Raw genomic sequence first — 18,210 nt, forward strand, 5'->3', positions numbered from 1 at the left:
CTTTCTGATGTGTCCACAGTGATCTTGTGCATCTGGCGTTGGTTTGCAAAATGGAGCAGATGTTGAGAGGTTCGCCATTATGAATCACCAAGTCAATGACATTCTCACCTCTTGTGGTATGCCTTCATAAGGTCTACCTGGGGGCTGAAACAGTCTATTTACCATCTTTGTAAGATCCTTATGCACAGGCATGCCAATGGCTGGCAATACTGCTGTCATGGTTGCCATACGACCCAGCATCTGCTGGATTTCCCTCACAGAACATCTCATTGCATTGTAAAAGAAGAACCAGATCTCTAATGTGGCTCATACGATCGAGAAGATAGACGTGGTCATAAAATCAAATATGGTGCCTAAGAACATTATTTTACACATGGGTGTCAGGTTTGACTTTTTGTAGTTTGTCCTGAGTCCTAAGTTGCAAAGCAAGTCTATAGAGATGTGCATGAAACCGGCGGGGGGGGGGCATACCTTTAAGAGTAGGGGAGGGTGCCCTTACCCCTCCCCTCCCCACATTTTCCCCACTGGCACTCCATTTAAAAAGTGTCCATTGTGGCAGCAGCATACCTCCCTGTTGCCCCAGTGTCCTCTTTGGCCAGAAGTACCCAGAAGTACTCAGCATGTGTACCTTCCTTATGAGGCAAGTCTATAGCACCTGGGGTCTTTAGTTTAGAAAAAAGGCAACTAAGGGGAGACATGATCGAGGTGTATAAAATTATGCATGGAGTGGAGAGGGTGGACAGAGAGAAATTTTTCTCCCTTTCTCACAACACTAGAACCAGGGGTCACCCCATGAAAATGAAGGTTTGGAAATTTAGGACCGACAGCAGGAAGTACTTTTTCACACAGTGCATAATTAATCTATGGAATTCTTTGCCATGGGATGTGGTGATGGCCACTAGCTTGGATGGCTTTAAAAGGGTCATTTAAAAGACAAATTCATGGAGGACAGGTCTATCAATGGCTACTAGTCTGGTGGCTGTGGGCCACCTCCAGCCTCAGAGGCAAGATGCCTCTCAATAATAGTTGCAGGGGAGCAACACCAGGAGAGAGGGCATCCACATACCTCTTGGCTGTGGGTTCCTCAGAGGCATCTGGTGGGCAACTGTGAGAAACAAGATGTTGGACTAGACAGGCCTTTGGCCTGATCCAGCAAGGCTGTTCTTATGTTCTTAACTTTTCCCATAAAAAATGGTTGTATCTTGACATGCATGCCTGGGAGTTGCCGATTTTCAAATGAATAGAGGATGTAGAATATAGCTGTCTGCCAATTGAGTCCAGCTTTCCAGCGAGTGAGAGCACCAGCAGTAGTGAGGGAGATTGTGAGCAGCAATGGTCCCTGAGCCAATAGCCTTGATCTTTATGGTGGTTGCATTGTGAGTGATGTCTCTCCGAGGCATAATCTCTATAATATCAGTCCCTAGCACCAGGACTGCAGTGGTCATCACAAAAGTAGTTATGTTTGCTTGGCGAATAGGAGTGAGAAGAGTAGGTGTCTGTGCTAACGCCAACCCTGTAGCTAACCTCCAGTGAGGATTGTGTATACATATCCCTCTCATGCCATAAGGAGTACCCTCTCAGTCCTGAGGGGTTTTCGTCTAATGATTCACAGTCAGAATCAATTGGCAATGGCAGCACGTCAGAAGGAGGTGTGGCTGGTCGGGGATCGATTAAGGGGGTGTTGGCCACTGGTATGTTTAGTCTTCTGCATCGCCTTATGCAGCACCGAGCCATGATCCAGTGTCACGCCTTGCAGCCGCAATGGAACAGATGATGGTGTTTTCTTTTAATTCAGGATTTCCACTTCTCTAGAATCGACCTTCTTCTTAGCCTTCAATGCAGTAGCATCAATCCCGTAACAGAATTTCTCTGTATGTTCATCTCCCCGGCCAGTTCAAAAGAAGCAGGCACAGTCTGTCCAGGGATAGACAGAACACGGGGGTCCGTTGCGGGTGGAATCGCCAGAGTTGAAGGGCATGCTGTTAGCTCCATCTCTGTTAGAAGACTCTATGGTTCTGGAGGTAGCTTTAGTTTGTGAGCAGTTGATAGGTGCGCTACCAGCAACATCAGGGTCTTTCCCCACAGAGTGGCACATAGTCTGGAGGCTTGATTACAGTGTGCTTGGTGCATAAATTCTTGACAGTGTGGGCACGACTGTACAATGCGAGATTCACTGAGGCAAAAAGGCAAAGATGATGGACGTCAGAAACGGGAAACTTTGCCTTGCAAGCGGAGCAAGGTTTAAGGGAGTCCTATAAGCCATAAAACAACGGCAGCAGAGTAACTCGCACCCACCCACCACCACCATCCCCCAGGTGGGAGAGAGGGGAGGGAGAGACCGCAACAAAAATAAAAATGCAAAAGTTGTATAAGTCGGGGGGGGGGGAACTGTAGGAACACAAAGGTATATTAGAAGGAAGAGAAGTTCAAGAACAAAAGAGTAACAGAGAAGCTATTTTGTAAAGAAGCTGGAAGCTTTCCGACTGGCCTGAGGTGTGAACCCTTCAGCGGACGACAAAAGACTGAGGAGGAAAAGGGCTGAGCACATGACTGAAGTGCATAAGGGGAGGAGCTACCACCTAAAGGATAGAGAGAAAGAAGCTTGGAAATTTTCCCGACCAGGTCTTCATGCAAGCACAAAGCCCATTTGTTGATGGACAGAGACCACCCAGAAGAACTTCGGCGTTACCCATGTAAAATTATTGACAAGGGCACAGTCCCTTTTCTTGATTACCACAATCTTATCTGAATTAAACTGAATGTATAGTTGCATCTTTTTATTCCACAGCACCACACAACAGATACTATTCATCCATTAGTACTAAATTGTTACATATTATTATGTACATAACTTAGGTATATAACTTATGTACTAGAAAAAGTAGTACTGATTGTTATAGCCAGACATTATGTTGAACACTCATATGTTCAGGGGCCAGCATAGCGTAGTGGTTAGATTGTTGGACTAGGAGCGGGAAGACACAAGTTCAAATCCCCATTCAACCATGAAACTCACTGGGTGACTCTGAGTCAGTCACCTAACTCCCACCTAACCTACCTCACAGGGTTGTTGTGAGGATAAGCACAACCATGTACACTGCTCTGAGTGCCTCAGAGCAAGAGCAGGATACAAGTGTAAAAATAAATAAATACATACATACATACATACATACATACAGTGTCTAAATACGTAAGTACAGTGCACAGCAGCAGGGACTGTTATCCGCATGTTTTATTCAGTACAGGTACAGCAGCATACTTCCTATCTCTACCATGCATTTGAGGCCTGAACCTACTTTGAAAATGAACACAGGTATAGTCATTCACACAAAAATATGTATGAGCATATAAAATTCTGTACACTTGTACAACATAATGTCTGAATAGGACTACTTTGTCCTGTAAAACTATTCTATTTTTTCTTGAGCCTACATATTCAAAAAGAAGAATTTCACCTATGTGGAAAAACTACCTTTATTATATTCGTGATATAAAAGACCTCTGCAGAAATTACAATACAATATGCCACTGCTGTAGTGTCTTAGTGATGGATTGCCACCATTCAAGAATGGTACTGTTCTGAATTTTTAAAAAAACTTTTAATGTTAAATAAGTAGTCCGCTTATTACACCTTTCAGTTATGACATTACAGTGGAATTAATTTGAATTACAATGTAAAGATAGCATCAAATGTTTCAAAATTATAAGATTTCCCAGCAGGAAAGCCATTCAATGTTTTATCCTTTCACATCCTTTCACATATATTAATCATTTGGGTTTAGAACAAATTCCAGCTTGTGAAATGGAATGGAGAATGATGCGGAAACAAGGAAGGCACATTACTCCTATTTGTCCAGGCAATAATGCTAATCTCAAACCAATTCAAAATTGACTCATCCAGAAGGGTACGTTAATATATATATTAACTCTTCCTCCAAAAGTGCTTTTCACTAGTGTAAATCTGTTGCTAAGGGTTGTTTGGCCCTCAGGAAGCGATTTATAAAAGTAGAAAGGGCTTTTGGTGGCAGGGAAGAGTTGCTAACATCACTCCCTCCTCCCTCTCTGGTGGCCATGGAGGGGTCTCTGGAGGTTCCCCCTACCCCTGCTGGCCTTCCCCCAGTCTTCTAAGGGCTGTTTCAGCCCATTTTGGTTCCATTCGGAATAGGGATGTGTGAAACGTTTCGGATACAAAACATTTTGTACCCAAAACAGCCTGTTTCGGGTGTTTTGTAGACAAGACAAAACACCAATTTTCCAGATCCAAAAGTTTTGTATACAAAACAAAACGTCCCTGTTTCGGCTACAAAACGTTTTGTTGTTTCGGACCTCCATTTTGTGGTGTTCTCTGAGTCAGTCTCCATTTTGTGTTTGACATCTCTTTGAATTTCCCACCCTTCCAGCCTTCTGATCGGTGACCTAAATCATGGGCTGACCTGCTGACAATTCCCTCCTTGTTCCGCATTGGCTCTTTTGCTTCTTGCCACTCTTTACTGACCCCACATTGGCCAGGGGAAGCATTGCTAACCCATGGGGTGCTGGGTTCTGTTGATTCTGTGGTGTTCTGGGTGTAGATTTTCTGGTAGCATATGAGAGTGGATTCTTGTTTTTCACTGAAAATCTCATATGCTACCAGAGAATCTACAATGAACGCTTCAGAAACAACAAAACCCAGTACCCCACGGGCTTGTGGGTATGGGGGTGGTTGGCACCCTATGTGCACTACACAACCCCTCACTCTGGGCAACCCCAGTGCCCCCCAAGTGGAATTATGGGGCTGCTGAAACCTAAACCTCCATTATTCCCTATAGGAGAAATCTTAGACATGTAAACTTCATCAAATCACAAAAGATCAGCCCTTTGCCCAATTTCTTTGAAATAATTCTGGAAGTTTCCTTGCCCCCATTGGGCACTACCACCCACCACACTCTGCTCTGGGTCATCCCTTTCCCCTTGATTTGAAGTGATAAATTTGCTGGAACCTCCATTATTCCCTATGAGAAAATTCTTAAAGATGTGTAAACTTTAAAAATTCACAAAAATACCTTTGCCTAATTCCTTTGAAATTTGGCTGCTAGCTTCCACCCATTGGACGCCACCACCACCCACTCTTTTTGCCCTGGGACCCTTTTTAAAAATCCAAATCGATTCGGATTCGGATTCGGAAAATTCGGCTACAAAACAAAACAGGGCTGATTCAGATTCAGAAAATTTGGGTACAAAACAAAACGGGGGTGTTTTGATTTGGATACAAATCAAAACAAGAAAATTCCAAAATGCTCACCCCTAATTCGGATCCATTCTGAGGTGGCAATGGCTATTTTGGAGGCCACTGCACATGTGCCCTGCCCATTTGTGTGGTCGCCACCTCAGAAAGGGCCGGAATGCCCCCCAAATGGGCCAAAATGGTCCTTAGAAGACTGGGGGGAGGCTGGCCGTGGAGGAGAACAAACAGAGACCCCTCCATGGCTGCCAGCAGCACCCCGCAAGGGCCTCAGAGGCGATAAGTCTGCCTTTAAAAAAAATCATCCCTAGTACCCCCAAACTGTGCCCAAACTGGCTCAAATTCAAGACAAGCTGGGTCCCTCATTCAGGTGCCAAAACTGAACTTGCCTGGTTTGAGCCCGGTTCGAGCCCACTTTGGACTCAAAGTACACCAAGCAAACCGAGTTTGTGCACATACCTATGCCTGCGTAGCATTCTCTGAAGTGCTACCTGATCCACACACAGGGACAGCGAGACAGGCGGATCTGAGGGGTCTCAATTTGTAGATGAGACACTGATGCCAGGAGGAGAGGTTTAAATTTGTTAGGAATTGGGATACATTTTGGGGCAAGCAAAGCCTCTACAAAAGAGAAGGATCCACTTGAACCAAGATGGAACCAGACTGCTGGTGCTTAAAATCAAAAAGATCACAGAGAGCTTTTAAAATGATGCCTGGGAGATTGCCAAAAGGAACTCAGTGGTATCCGGTTCGGCAAGCAAAATCCCCAAAGGTTGAGGGTGCAAACTTGTCAGATAAACCAGAAAGAGACATAGTACAACCAGGAACAGAGCAGACAGAAAGACATGACAGCTGGTCAAAAAGGTCAAATGGCATTAAGGGAGAAAGCACACGCCAACTTCAGTTGAAATGCTTGGTTGCTAATGAAAACAACTTTTGTTGAAAAGCGGTATATAAATATTTATTGTATTTGTAACAGTGAGAACCAGTGGGACACTGTTATTTCTGGATACAAACTCTACAGAAAGGACAAGGAGGGTAGGATTGGGGGCAGAGTAGTACTGTATATCTCTGTTGCCAGATTTGGCTTTTTTAAAGCCAAATTTTGGGTTACAGCCCATTTGACCCACAAGTATACCCCTTAGGTTTTGGCAACAGTGCTGTATATTAAAGAAGGGATAGAATCCAACAAGCTAGAAAACCTAGGAGGACTGGAGTCCTCCATAGAATCATTATGGGTGAAAATAACGTAGACTGAAAGGAAATGCATTATTAGAGATGTGCTATCATCCTCCAGATCAAAACGCTGAGAGTGACCTGGAGTTGGTGAAGCAAATCAGAGAGGCATCAAAGAGCTGTAATAATGGGTGACTTCAATTATCCTCACATAGACTAGGTAAATTCATGTGTGGGTACTGACAGAGAGGCCAAATTTCTAGACATGCTAAATGAATGTGCCTTAGAATATTTGGTCACAGAACCAACCAGATAGAAGCGACCTTGGACTTAATCTTGAGTGGTGCTCAGAACCTGGTGCAAGAAGTCAGAGTTGTAGAACCAATGGGGAACAGTGACCACAGTGTGATCCAATTCAGCTTATATCTGAGTGGAGGATTGCCAAGGAAGTCCAACACATATGCACTGGACTTCAGAAAAGGAAACTTCTCAAAAATGAGGGGAATGATAAAAAGGAAGCTGAAAGAGAAAGTCAGGAGGGTCAAATCACTCCAGAAAGCATGGAACTTATTTAAAACTACAATAATAGAAACCCTATTGGGAATGTATATCAAGAAGGAAGGAAGGTAACACCAGGTTCAGGAGGATGCCAGCATGGCTAACAAGCAGAGTCAGAGAACCTATAAAAGGGAAGAAAACTTCGTTCAGAAAATGGAAGTCCTGCCCAAATGAAGAGAACAGGAAGGAATATAAATTCTGGCAAAAGAAATGCAAGGTGACAATAAGGGATGCAAAAAGAGAGTTTGAGGAGCATATAGCTAGAAGTGTCAGGGGGAATAACAAAAAATTCTTTAAATATATCAGAAGCAGAAAACCTGCCAGGGAGGCAGTTGGACTCTTAGATGTTGAGGGTGTGAAAGGGATAATTAAGGAGGATAACGAGATTTCAGAGAAGTTGAATAAGTTCTTTGCATCTGTCTTCACAGCAGAGGATACTGACCATATACCTAATCTGGAACTGAGCTTCTCAGGCTTGGAGGCTGAAGAACTGGGCCAATTTGAGGTGATGAGAGAGGATGTTCTCCACTGTCTTGAAAAATTAACAAATCACCAGGGCCAAATGGTATCCACCCAAGAGTCCTGAAGGAAATCAAATGCGAAATTGCTGATCTCCTAGCAAAAATGTGTAACTTGTCCCTGCAATCAGGTTTTGTAAAAGAGGACTGGAAAGTAGCTAATGTAACCCCAATTTTCAAAAAAGGATTGGAGGGGGGTCCAGGAAATTACAGGCCTGTAACTTCGGTGCCAGGTAAATTGACAAAAATTGTTAAACATATAGAAGAACAGGCCTTGCTGAAGGAGAACCAGCATGGCTTCTGCAAAGGTAAATCTTGCCTCAGTAACCTTTTGGGGTTCTTTGAGAGTGTCAACAGGTGTGACTTCCAAAAAGCTTTCAACAAAGTTCCTCTCCAAAGACACTTGAGAAAACTTAGCAGTCATGGGATAAGCAGACAAGTACATGTGTGGATTGGTAACTGGTTGAAGAACAGGAAACAGAGGGTAGAAATAAATGGACAGTTTTCACAATGGATGGAAGAAGTGGGGTCCCTCAGGGATCAGTACTAAGACCAGTGCTCTTTAACTTTTCCATAAATGACCTAGAAGTTGGACTAAGCAGCAAAGTGGCCAAATTTGCAGATGACACTAAACAATTCAGGGTAGTGAAATCCAGATGAGATTGTGAGGAGCTGCAAAAAGATCTCTCCAAACTGAGTGAGTGGGTGACAAAATGGCAAATACGGTTCAGTGTAAGCAAGTATAAAGTGATTCATTTTGGTGCAAAAAACCCCAACTTCACATATACACTGATGGGGTCTGAGCTGCCAGTGACTGACCAGGAGAGAGATATTGGGGTCAGGGTGGACAGCTTGTTGAAAGTGTTGACTCAGTGCACTGCAGCTGTAAAAAAGGCAAATCCCATGCTTGGGATTAGGAAGGGGATTGAAAATTAAAATGCTGATATTATAATGCCCTTATACAAATCTATGTTGTGGTCATATTTGGACAGTTCTGGTCACCATATCTTAAGGAAGACATTGTAGAACTGGAAAAGATGCAGAAGAGGGCAACCAAGATGATCAGGAGCTTGGAGCGCCTTCCTTATAAGGCAAGGCTACAGCATCTGGGGCTCTTTACTTTGGAAAAGAGGCAACTACAGGGAGACATGATAGCGGTGTATAAAATTATGCATGGAGTAGAGAGTGTGGACAGAGAGAATTTTTTCTCCCTCTCTCACAACATTAGAACCAGGGGTAATCCCATGAAACCGAAGGCCAGGAAATTTAGGACTGACAACAGGAAGTACTTTTTCACACAGCACATAATTAATATAAGGAATTCTCTGCTACAGGATGTGGTGATTGCCACTAGCTTGGATGGCTTTAAAAAGAGCTTGGACATATTCATGGAGGATAGGTCTATCAGTGGCTACTACTCTGATGGCTATAGGCTACTTCCAGCCTCAGAGGCAAGGTGCCTCTAAATACCAGTTGCAGGGGAGCAACAGCAGGAGAGAGGACATGCCCTCACCTCTTGCCTGTGGGCTTCTCAGAGACATCTGGTGGGCCACTATGTGAAACTGGATGCTAAACAAGATAGGCCTTGGGCCTGATCCAGCAGGGCTGTTGCTATGTGTTTATGCTGTGGGCCAGTCCTATGCTGTACTTAAAAAGCTTTAGTCTGTTTGAAGATATGAAGACTACTTCCATGAATATTTATTTCTCAAACAGCTAAAGCAACCCCTCCACAACCCCACAATACTGACTTCCTAATTGTATAAAGAAGATCAAGCTGGAATTATTATAGTTATTTAATGTTATGGGACTGGAAAGGACCAGAAAGTTATCAGATCCCAAGGAAATACCCCATTCCCTCAGCACTAACCAGCTGTGGCCTTTGCTTGCTGACTCTGTGGCAGCAGCCTGGTGTGTCAAGAGTCCCTTCCATTCACCTTGTTTGTGTCACTGCTGTGGTGGTTGATGAAAGGGAGCTTGAAGTATGGAGATGCAACACATGTCTTACTAGGTCTTCCTGTGAAGGTGAAGTCATTTCTAATGGAAAGTGCACAACACCGACAATAAAGCATAACCAATGAACAGAGTGGCATGAATATAAACTTAATCAAATTCTCACCATTATTCTCCTCAGAGTAAGTGTAGTTTAGTAGGTAGAGTACAGGCAGGGGCATTGTTACAAGGGCGGAGGTAAGTGTCCCTGGGCCCCTGAGCTGAGAATGCTGGCTGGGTGACAGCTTGCTTTTTGGTCTCCCCCTCACACCTCTCTAAAGCAGGGCAGGGGAAGGAGCCCATCTTGTCTTGGGGCCCAGTCCAACCTTGCGACTCCCTTGACTGCACACCTTGAGTGATTTGGTGTGGGGGAGACTTGAATTTAGTTTCTTTGCCATTGCTCTGCCATGAAGCTCACTGATTGATGTGCAACAAAAATATAATGTGCAAGAGAGATCTTTGGCCGTGCTAGTGGCCATGGGCAGATTCTTACTCTCCATAGTGAGCTAAGAACATCTTCCTTAAGGAAGACCATTGCAGACTGAACCAACAGCAGGCTAGGCTTCCTATGGTGGGTAACCTCAACCACATTGCTCATTCCTTCTCTTTGTCATCCTTATGAAGGGAAGTTCCCTACCTCCAAGACTCAGAGGCAGTGGCCACTCAGGCAGTACTGCAGCTTTAAGAAAGGAGCTGTGGAATCAGGGAGCTGTGGGTCCAGCCCAGGGAAGCCTTTTTTTCCTTCTCTCAGTCACAGCAACAGCTCTAAGACAGAGCTGTCAACACTGGTGAAGAAGGAATCCATGGCATTTCACAGCCAGCAGCTGGCTTGGCCAACTTGCTACTCCTATTTGTCTACAGACTTATCTTTTCTTGGTCATGCTGGAACATGATGAAATGTAGCCATTTAGAGACCACTCGTGTTCATAATTGATCATTATTATGAATGGAGGGTACACAGTTTGGCTCCATAGAAGATAGGAAAATTATCAATATCAGACAGCTGTACACAGACTTTTACTCTGGTATATGAATAATTTGTAATTACTAGTAAAATTAAATACAAAAATATACTATCTACTGCAGGGTAGGAAGGAAAGTATTGTCTATCAATTATTTCAAATGAGTAAGCAGCTCAACAAGTCATATTATCAGATTTTGGCACGTGATACTTTCTTATTATCTCTTTCCCTTTTAATTTATATTTTCCTTATTCATAAGCAACCTTGACCTTTTGTCATAAGCAATACAAATGTACAAAGTTTCATATGTATAGCTGTACAAACAGAGCTTCCTTCCTGCATTTGCACTCTTATTTTGTAAGCTATTGGTTTTACTGATAGCAGATGTGCTCACTTGTTTTGAACAGTCATAAAGTTCTGAAACAAATAAATGGACATCAGGAGAGAGAGAGAGAGAGAGAGAGAGAGAGAGAGATGAGTATTTTTATAAAACATGGAATTTTGATGTACTGTATTTCTAAAAATGACATTTAAACGGTAGATGATGTTTGGAAATATGAAGAGAAGTAGGGTTTTCTTTTTTGTAAATGCTGACAGAGATAATAATTTGCAACAGGGTTCTTCTTTTCTATTATAATGAGACATGGTGTGTGTAGTATTTTTAAAATGTGGCAAGTGCTCTTGCCACATTTTAAATTGATTTAAATTGATTTAAATCAAAATGTGGTTGACAGCCACCAAAGCTTTTTTATTCCTTGGAGAGAACCTGAATATGAATAAATGCAAATTTATCAGGAATTTTTTTAAAGCTTCTGATGTTATTAATGTATCAATTCAAAAATATTTAAAAGTCTAATTTGTCTAAGGGGCTAAAAAAGCACAAATAAAGCTAATAGACAGTACTATGGTGTTCATGTTAAATGTGTGTTGTCCATAAGTAATTTTTTGTATAGTCATCAAACTCTTTAACTTTATATAATTATTTGTTAAAATGCTAGTCATATCTGTGGTCCTGAATGACTTCAGTAAACATCTCTTCAACAGCTTTATGTTTCCACAGACCACACACAGTACAATCTCACCGGGAAAAAATCAGTGGCAATTCTGCCACCTGGGCAGCAGTTATACCAGAATGCTGGCAGATCCCTTTGCCACTGTGTTGCCTGATCGAGGGTTGGACCATGGTTCCCACTCTTGTATCAGGAAACACAGGAAACATGCATACAGACCTGATTGGATGGTTGGCTCTGTCAGCTTTGTCAGAATACAGTAACAGATTTGGGAGAGAGGGGAACTGGATTTATCCCCCTCTCCCACAAAGGTAGTGAGTAGACAGGCACAGGAACATATGCATACATAGTTGCATACGTCCAGCCCATTGCTTTACCCATGTATCTCTGGATTCAAGCCAGTACGTCTTCTGTATAGGTGTCAGAAGAATGACCAAGATATAGTCTCTGCCTTTACATCTTGTGATGGCCTTAATTTTAGATGATTTTTACACTAGACATAACTGTGAGCTATCTTTTCCCAAGGAATTTCAAATGTACTGAACAAAGGGGAGGGAATCTAGGTAATATGAAAGGAGGGAGAAAAACTTCTGACCTGACATTACCAAAAATACAAATAAAAAAGAGACACTAAGATGAAAACAAAATAGTGTCATGGATTTACATATGGGGTTTTTGATGGAAACTAGGGCTGGGTTTTAGATCAAAACTCACCATCTCAAAACCACTCCTTTTCATCCGCCTGCAGGACTTGAGGTAAGTACGTATACGCTTTCGGGCACGCTCTTGGTACTCAGGGAATTGTCGCCTGCATGAGTCAATGATAGCCTGGATCTTTTCTTTGGGCTGCTTAGAGATTGGGACCATTCGGTCTAAGTTTTCATCTACAAACAGCCTGACAAACATCTGTTGGCAAGAGGGAGACAGAGGAGAAGGATTTGGAGGGGTGCTCTCTTCTCTTTCTAAGCTTCCTCTCTCAATTACAGATAGGAAGACATTTCTTTTTTACACAGTGAAGAGCTTTTGTAATGGAAAGCCAGAAATGTTAAGCAAACAAAGAATTTATTTTAGGATTGACAAAAAAGACAAGAAAAGATTAGACTGTAGTGTATAGAAATTGTGAGGGAAAATAAAACACAGATTGTGAAAATAGGCAGTGCTTCACGTCTGTTATTAACAATGCACTATGATTGCTGCATTGTTCTACTGATCTCTGTCTCTTACTCTTCCCTTGCTGTGAACATCTTTTGTGTGTGCATTGTCATGCAAAATTATATACACTTGGAAAACAACAGAAAATAGCTGACCACTGAAATGCCCTTCAGGAACTATCTGCAGGCCCCCTCCCCACTGTCTCCATCCACTGGGCAAACATGCACACACATACAAAACACACAGCTGAGATTTCTCTTACAAATAAAGGTGCTTTAAACTTCTAAATCTGATGATCCCGGTGATTGATTGCAAGTGCTTTAAGATGACTGCAAGTGCTATAGGGAGGGAAGGCCCACTTTCCATAAATAACATGAAACAATTCTTTTATTACCATGTTTACCCATAGTCAACAGCCCAAAATCAAACAGTAGAATTCAGAAAGACAAAATACATTAAAAGCTTTCACAAAGCTTTTTACTCACATTAAAAGCTTTCAAACGCTCAGCTTCTACCCCATCCGATTCATTAGCCTTCTCAGCATCTTCATGGTCATCATGGTCATCCTCATCCTCCTCTCCTCGATTCAGGGAAAGGTCTTCTGCACCTCTGTCCATGCTTTCATTCTTGCCAGAATCATAGCTAGAATAGCTATGGGCAGGTGACTAGGAATAAAGGAAACTGTTTTGTAAAATGTGTCTGATGAAAGCATCTGCTTCACCTCAATAAATCCTTGATTATTATTTTTTTTTAATGCCATAATTCCCATTGGATTTATTGAACTGAAATGGTGCTTAGGAACTCTTTTAAAGAAAGCTTTAGATCAACATTCTTTGTAAAGTGGTAGGTAACATTCAGACTGCATTAGGGTTGCCATGTCCCCTGGAATTTAGGGTAGCCCCTGGATTTTGGCTCCTCCACCCAGCTGCTAAATTCCACCCTGATTTACATGGATTTCAACTGTGCTGCCGGATTGCCCAGATATTATTTTTTATCCGATCACATGGGAGGGCAGAGGGGAAAGTATACAAATCTATCAAATAAATAGATAGATAGAGCAGATTAGTTACTGCATAATTTGCATAATATGCAAATTAGGCCACCCAGATTTGGGATGCTTGAATATGGCAACCCTACACTGTATGAATAAAATAAATTTAAATTTATATGTAACATTAACATCAGAAACATTATTTGTTTGGGGAGTCAGAAAGGAAAAGGGAGGTAAAGGAGAAGGAGAAAATGGTGTTTCAAAATAAACTCTTAGTTAAATCTTTTAAAGATTATTTTGTGTTTGTGAGGGAAGCATCTATAAAACATTTGGAGATGAGATTTTGAACCAGCTAAGCGTGTGAGCCTGAAAAGCTTGTGAATGTTCCTGAAACTTCATTTCACCGAGAAAGTAGCCCATCAAAACCTGAGGGGGAAGGGAATTCCACATCAGGGGGCCACCATAGAGAATACCTGTCCTGGGTAATTGTTAACCACATCTCTGTAGGTGGTAAGCCCTGGAATAGGTCTGCACCTTTGAATCCCAAAGTGTTTGGCAGGTTTCTATATGAACAATGTGAAAAATTCCTTTCATTTAGTGGATCTTTAGAACTGAGTTGATGTTCTAGGTCTGCCATGGAATCAGTGCTTGGCCTTAGGCAAATTACTGTGTTTTAACACCTGGGAACTCTTCTATTCTCATAGTCACTTCTTATTGCTATTTTCTAAGGGGGGAAAATCACAATCTTAAAAATTACAAGGGGGAAAAATCCTAATCTATAATGTTTTGCCTTCATAACTTGGATAATATAACTGAGTTCTGTATTCAGGAATAGGAACCTGATAACAAAATGTATTCTAAGAAACAGTCTTCTGTTTAGATTTAAATCTGCATATTTCCCTCCCTTTCCCATTTAATTAAAATGCAATGTTTTTTCCTTTCAGTTGGAATCTGCTCTGTATGTCTGGAGAATGTTTTTGAATCATCTGAAAGGTTAAATCTTTCTTTTGTTGAACAAACACTTAATTTTTAAAAATGAACTGAAACAATGCTGTGGGCCCAGGGTATTTAAGAGAATGCCTTCTTCTTCATGAACCCCACCAGGGGGGGTCATGTTGCAGTTACCACCGGCTCATTTGGTGGCAACTCAAAACTGGGCCTTCCTAGGATTGCCCGAGGGCTTTGGAAAGTGCTCCCAAATGAAATCAGAACCTTCCTATCTAGGGCTGTTTTTAAGCAACTCTTCAAAACACATCTATTTTATCAAGCTTTTAGTTTATAATACTTTAAAGTTTTATTGATGGCTATTTTAATTTGTTTTATATGATTTAAGGTTTTAATTCTTGTGTTTTAATCTGTACACTGCTCAGAGATTTTATATGGGGCAATATAAATGCAATAAACAAACATTTAAGGAAATGCTTTAAAAAAAAAGACTCCCTAAAGACAAAAGTAATCCTTCCCCACAACTACTGCAGTTTGTCCCTCTTTATGCAAATGTTCCAGCTGTATACCTGTTAGGGACACAGCTTCTTTAGAAATGTGATAGTTATCTAGACAGCCCTTACACTGGGATGGATTTAAAGGTGACCTTTTTTATACTGATGGTGTTTTCCATTTATAGAAGCCCCGTTTCACACCTCTTGCATCATATATTGCAGCACAGAAGTGAAACTAAATCCAGAGATGATATTCCACGTTCACAAGAGCGTGTGCAACCTTTTGTGCAAGCAAAAGCTCAAGAATTCTCATAGAACCAACCTTGTCTAGCAGCAAGTGAACTCTTTTATAAGCCCTTTAGCAAACCTTTTCAGCACAGCACTAGCAGTTATTTTCCTTCCACTCACACTTCTTCGAATCCAACCCATTGTCTAGTCACCATTTTGTATTGTAACACAAAGTATTTTCCTAAGTACATCAGCCTTCCATTATGTGCATTTAGACAACAATCAGGGAGAGGAAACTCAAGTGAATAATTGTATAGCTGTATGTGTATGGCAATTAAATTTTCACAAGAGGTTCTCCACTAGACAAAAAGATTTGTTTTGAGAGTATGTCTTCCAGCTATTTCTTAAATACATGATTAACAAAAGTGCCAACTATTATGGCTTCATACAGTGAAAACATGCATAGAGGACAGAAAAGGAGAAGAGGTTCATTCTTTCATTTTTCATTAAGAATCCATACTTACGTCTGTCAAGCTATATAGTAAAATAGAGATTTATTTTTTCATTTTATGAAATTAACCAAGGACTAGATGCAATACTACTGGTAAAAAAAATTAAAACAACTGGCAACAATGTAAGGAAAAACACACACCCCAGAACTTGGTTTCATTTTCTCTGTACAGTTTTTCATTTCATTTATCAGGATCCACAGTTTCCTCTGGAATAGAATCAGTGACTTGCCGGATAAATCACACATGACCATTTCATTAAACAATTACCCACTCAGTGTCAAAAGCTTGGCAGTTACTAACAGCATCAAATACTTCAGGTTTCCTCTAACTGATTCAGATTATAGATAGCCTGTCATTCTTTCTGTATATTTTTCACAGCAAGTCGGAGCAAGGCAAAATACAAATGCAAGTTCACCCACGTAACTAAAAGAGATGTAACAACATGCATACAGATAACATGCAAATAAGGTGATCTGGAGCACTCAAGTAGTGCCTGTATCTGTGATAGTCTATGCGATCTGCACTCCAGCATGGGTGATCTATACTGATGTGCAAAGTGGGGAATATACATCACAGACCACTGTGATTGAGAGTGTTATCACCCTCATCTGATGGGCTAGACTAGATCTCTAATTCTGTTAATGTGGACTCCCACACTACACTACTCCTTTTGTCAGGGGCATGAAGCATCTTATTGCCCATCATCCCACTTCTTGGCTTTCAAAAGGCAACAGTGGGAGGCGAAGATGCAAGTTAAGGAGTGAGAACAAAAAAGAGCAAAGGGTACTTGGCATCTAGGAGCCCCTAATGTGCAGAATGGGCTGTGTGGATTGAAGCGTGGGAGAGAAACCAGACATGAAAGCAATTAACTGAGGCTGAGCTTCAGTTCTTGTTTATTAGTTCTTTGAATTTCATTTATTTCCTTTCTCGGGTCTGCTTTTTTTCATTTCTGTTCCCATTTCTGACCTCTGCCCATTACATCTCTTTATCCTCCTCCTCATGAGGAGGAGAAGACAGCGAATTATGCAGAAGAATAAAAACAGCAAGCCTTTCTTCTAGTTCTGTTTACACTAAAATATGCCTGGACACAGGAATCAAGGAGGAATGTAGACTTTAAGGCTTGTTTGGTTTCCCCCCTCAATTGTGCACTTCATACTGCTTGTTGGGTTAGTAAATGGAAGCCTGGATGTTGTCTATTGAACCTAGATTACTGATTCAGGCTCCACACAGGTCATGGTACCTTAACATGTTTATTAAATAGGGTTATATGTGGCTAAGCAGGGCTCTAAAACACAGGTCTACAGGAGGGTTTTTCCTCATTCAAGAGAAGCAGTCAGAGAATGGAGGCTGGTTTATATCTGAAGGGGTAGTGTATGGAGAATTCACATTGTTTTCAGCACAGTTTTTCTACTTCCAAAAGCTGATAATTTAAAGTGTCTAGGGAAGAAGCACCTTTTAAAGTAACAGCTCTCTTATATTTAGCACAGGGGCATAGGAAGCTTAAAGTGGCTGGGGTTAATGCAGGGGCCAGTATGGAAAATGGTTCCTTCAGCCCTGTTAGTGATACTCTTCATTTGGCTCTGCATTCCAGCCTGGCTAAGAGTGACTTGCTCTGCCTTGCAAGACAGAGAAATGCATTTTCAGCCAGGCTGGAATGCAGCGCTGACTGGAGACCATCATGAATCGGGCTGAGTAGCCCCATTTTTTATACTGGCCATGCCACCTGCATCTGACATTGATGCAGGGTGTGTGGTCACCACTTGGTAGAGGGCCTGCTCAGTCCCGTTTGTGATGCTCTTCAGTCAATGCTGTTTTTCAGCCTGGCTAGGAGCACTGACTGGAGACCATCACAAATGGGACTGAGCAGTGGCCCCGTTTTCCATTCTGGCCATGCTCCATTCATCAATAGCTGACACAGAAGGTGTGGCTAGGAACTGCGGGGCCGCCTCAGGAAAATGGTGGCTTGTGTTCCTTGAACAGGAGAGCTGGTCTTGTGGTAGCAGGCATGACTTGTCCCCATAGCTAAGCAGGGTCTGCCCTGGTTGCATCTGAATGGGAGACTTGATGTGTGAGCACTGCAAGATATTCCCCTCAGGGGATGAAGCCGCTCTGGGAAGAGCAGAAGGTTTCAAGTTCCCTCCCTGGCTTCTCCAAGATAGGGCTGAGAGAGATTCTTGCCTGCAAACTTGGAGAAGCTGCTGTCAGTCTGTGAAGACAATACTGAGCTAGATAGACCAATGGTCTGACTCAGTATATGGCAGTTTCCTATGTTCCTATGTGGCTCCACCTCTGATTTGGAGCACCCTGGTGCCTCCACCTCTGATTTAGCAGGAAAGAGCAAGAGCTTCTATTCAGCTCAGCACAGTGTCACTCCCAAAGATTATTGCTGGTATCTCCCTTCTGTTTCTTTTTAGACTGTGAGCCCCTTTAGGGCAGGAAAACATCTTTTCATTC

General features: G+C 42.0%; 1 protein-coding gene and 1 long non-coding RNA gene across 7 annotated transcripts in view; one reads left to right on the top strand and one right to left on the bottom strand.

The window, feature by feature from the left end:
• The window catches only part of LOC128324066 (uncharacterized), a 105,267-nt gene that overhangs the window by 69,321 nt on the left and 17,736 nt on the right, over window positions 1–18,210 (top strand). The gene's annotated exons all lie outside the window — the stretch shown is intronic.
• NOL4 (nucleolar protein 4) overlaps window positions 1–18,210 on the bottom strand; it is a 260,409-nt gene that overhangs the window by 37,337 nt on the left and 204,862 nt on the right. For 5 of the 6 annotated variants that reach the window (XR_008306611.1, XM_053248194.1, XM_053248196.1 and 2 more), the window contains 2 exons: window positions 13,072–13,251; window positions 12,149–12,340 (listed from right to left, as the gene is read on the bottom strand). Coding sequence is in view for 5 of the 6 variants with exons in the window: in XM_053248194.1 (XP_053104169.1) it covers window positions 12,149–12,340; window positions 13,072–13,251 (372 nt within the window). In the remaining variant the exon portion in view is untranslated. The remainder of the gene's footprint in view (window positions 1–12,148; window positions 12,341–13,071; window positions 13,252–18,210) is intronic. The other variant, XM_053248195.1, reaches the window with a different exon arrangement.

This window comes from Hemicordylus capensis, chromosome 4, assembly GCF_027244095.1.
Source record: "Hemicordylus capensis ecotype Gifberg chromosome 4, rHemCap1.1.pri, whole genome shotgun sequence".
Lineage (NCBI taxonomy): Eukaryota > Metazoa > Chordata > Lepidosauria > Squamata > Cordylidae > Hemicordylus > Hemicordylus capensis.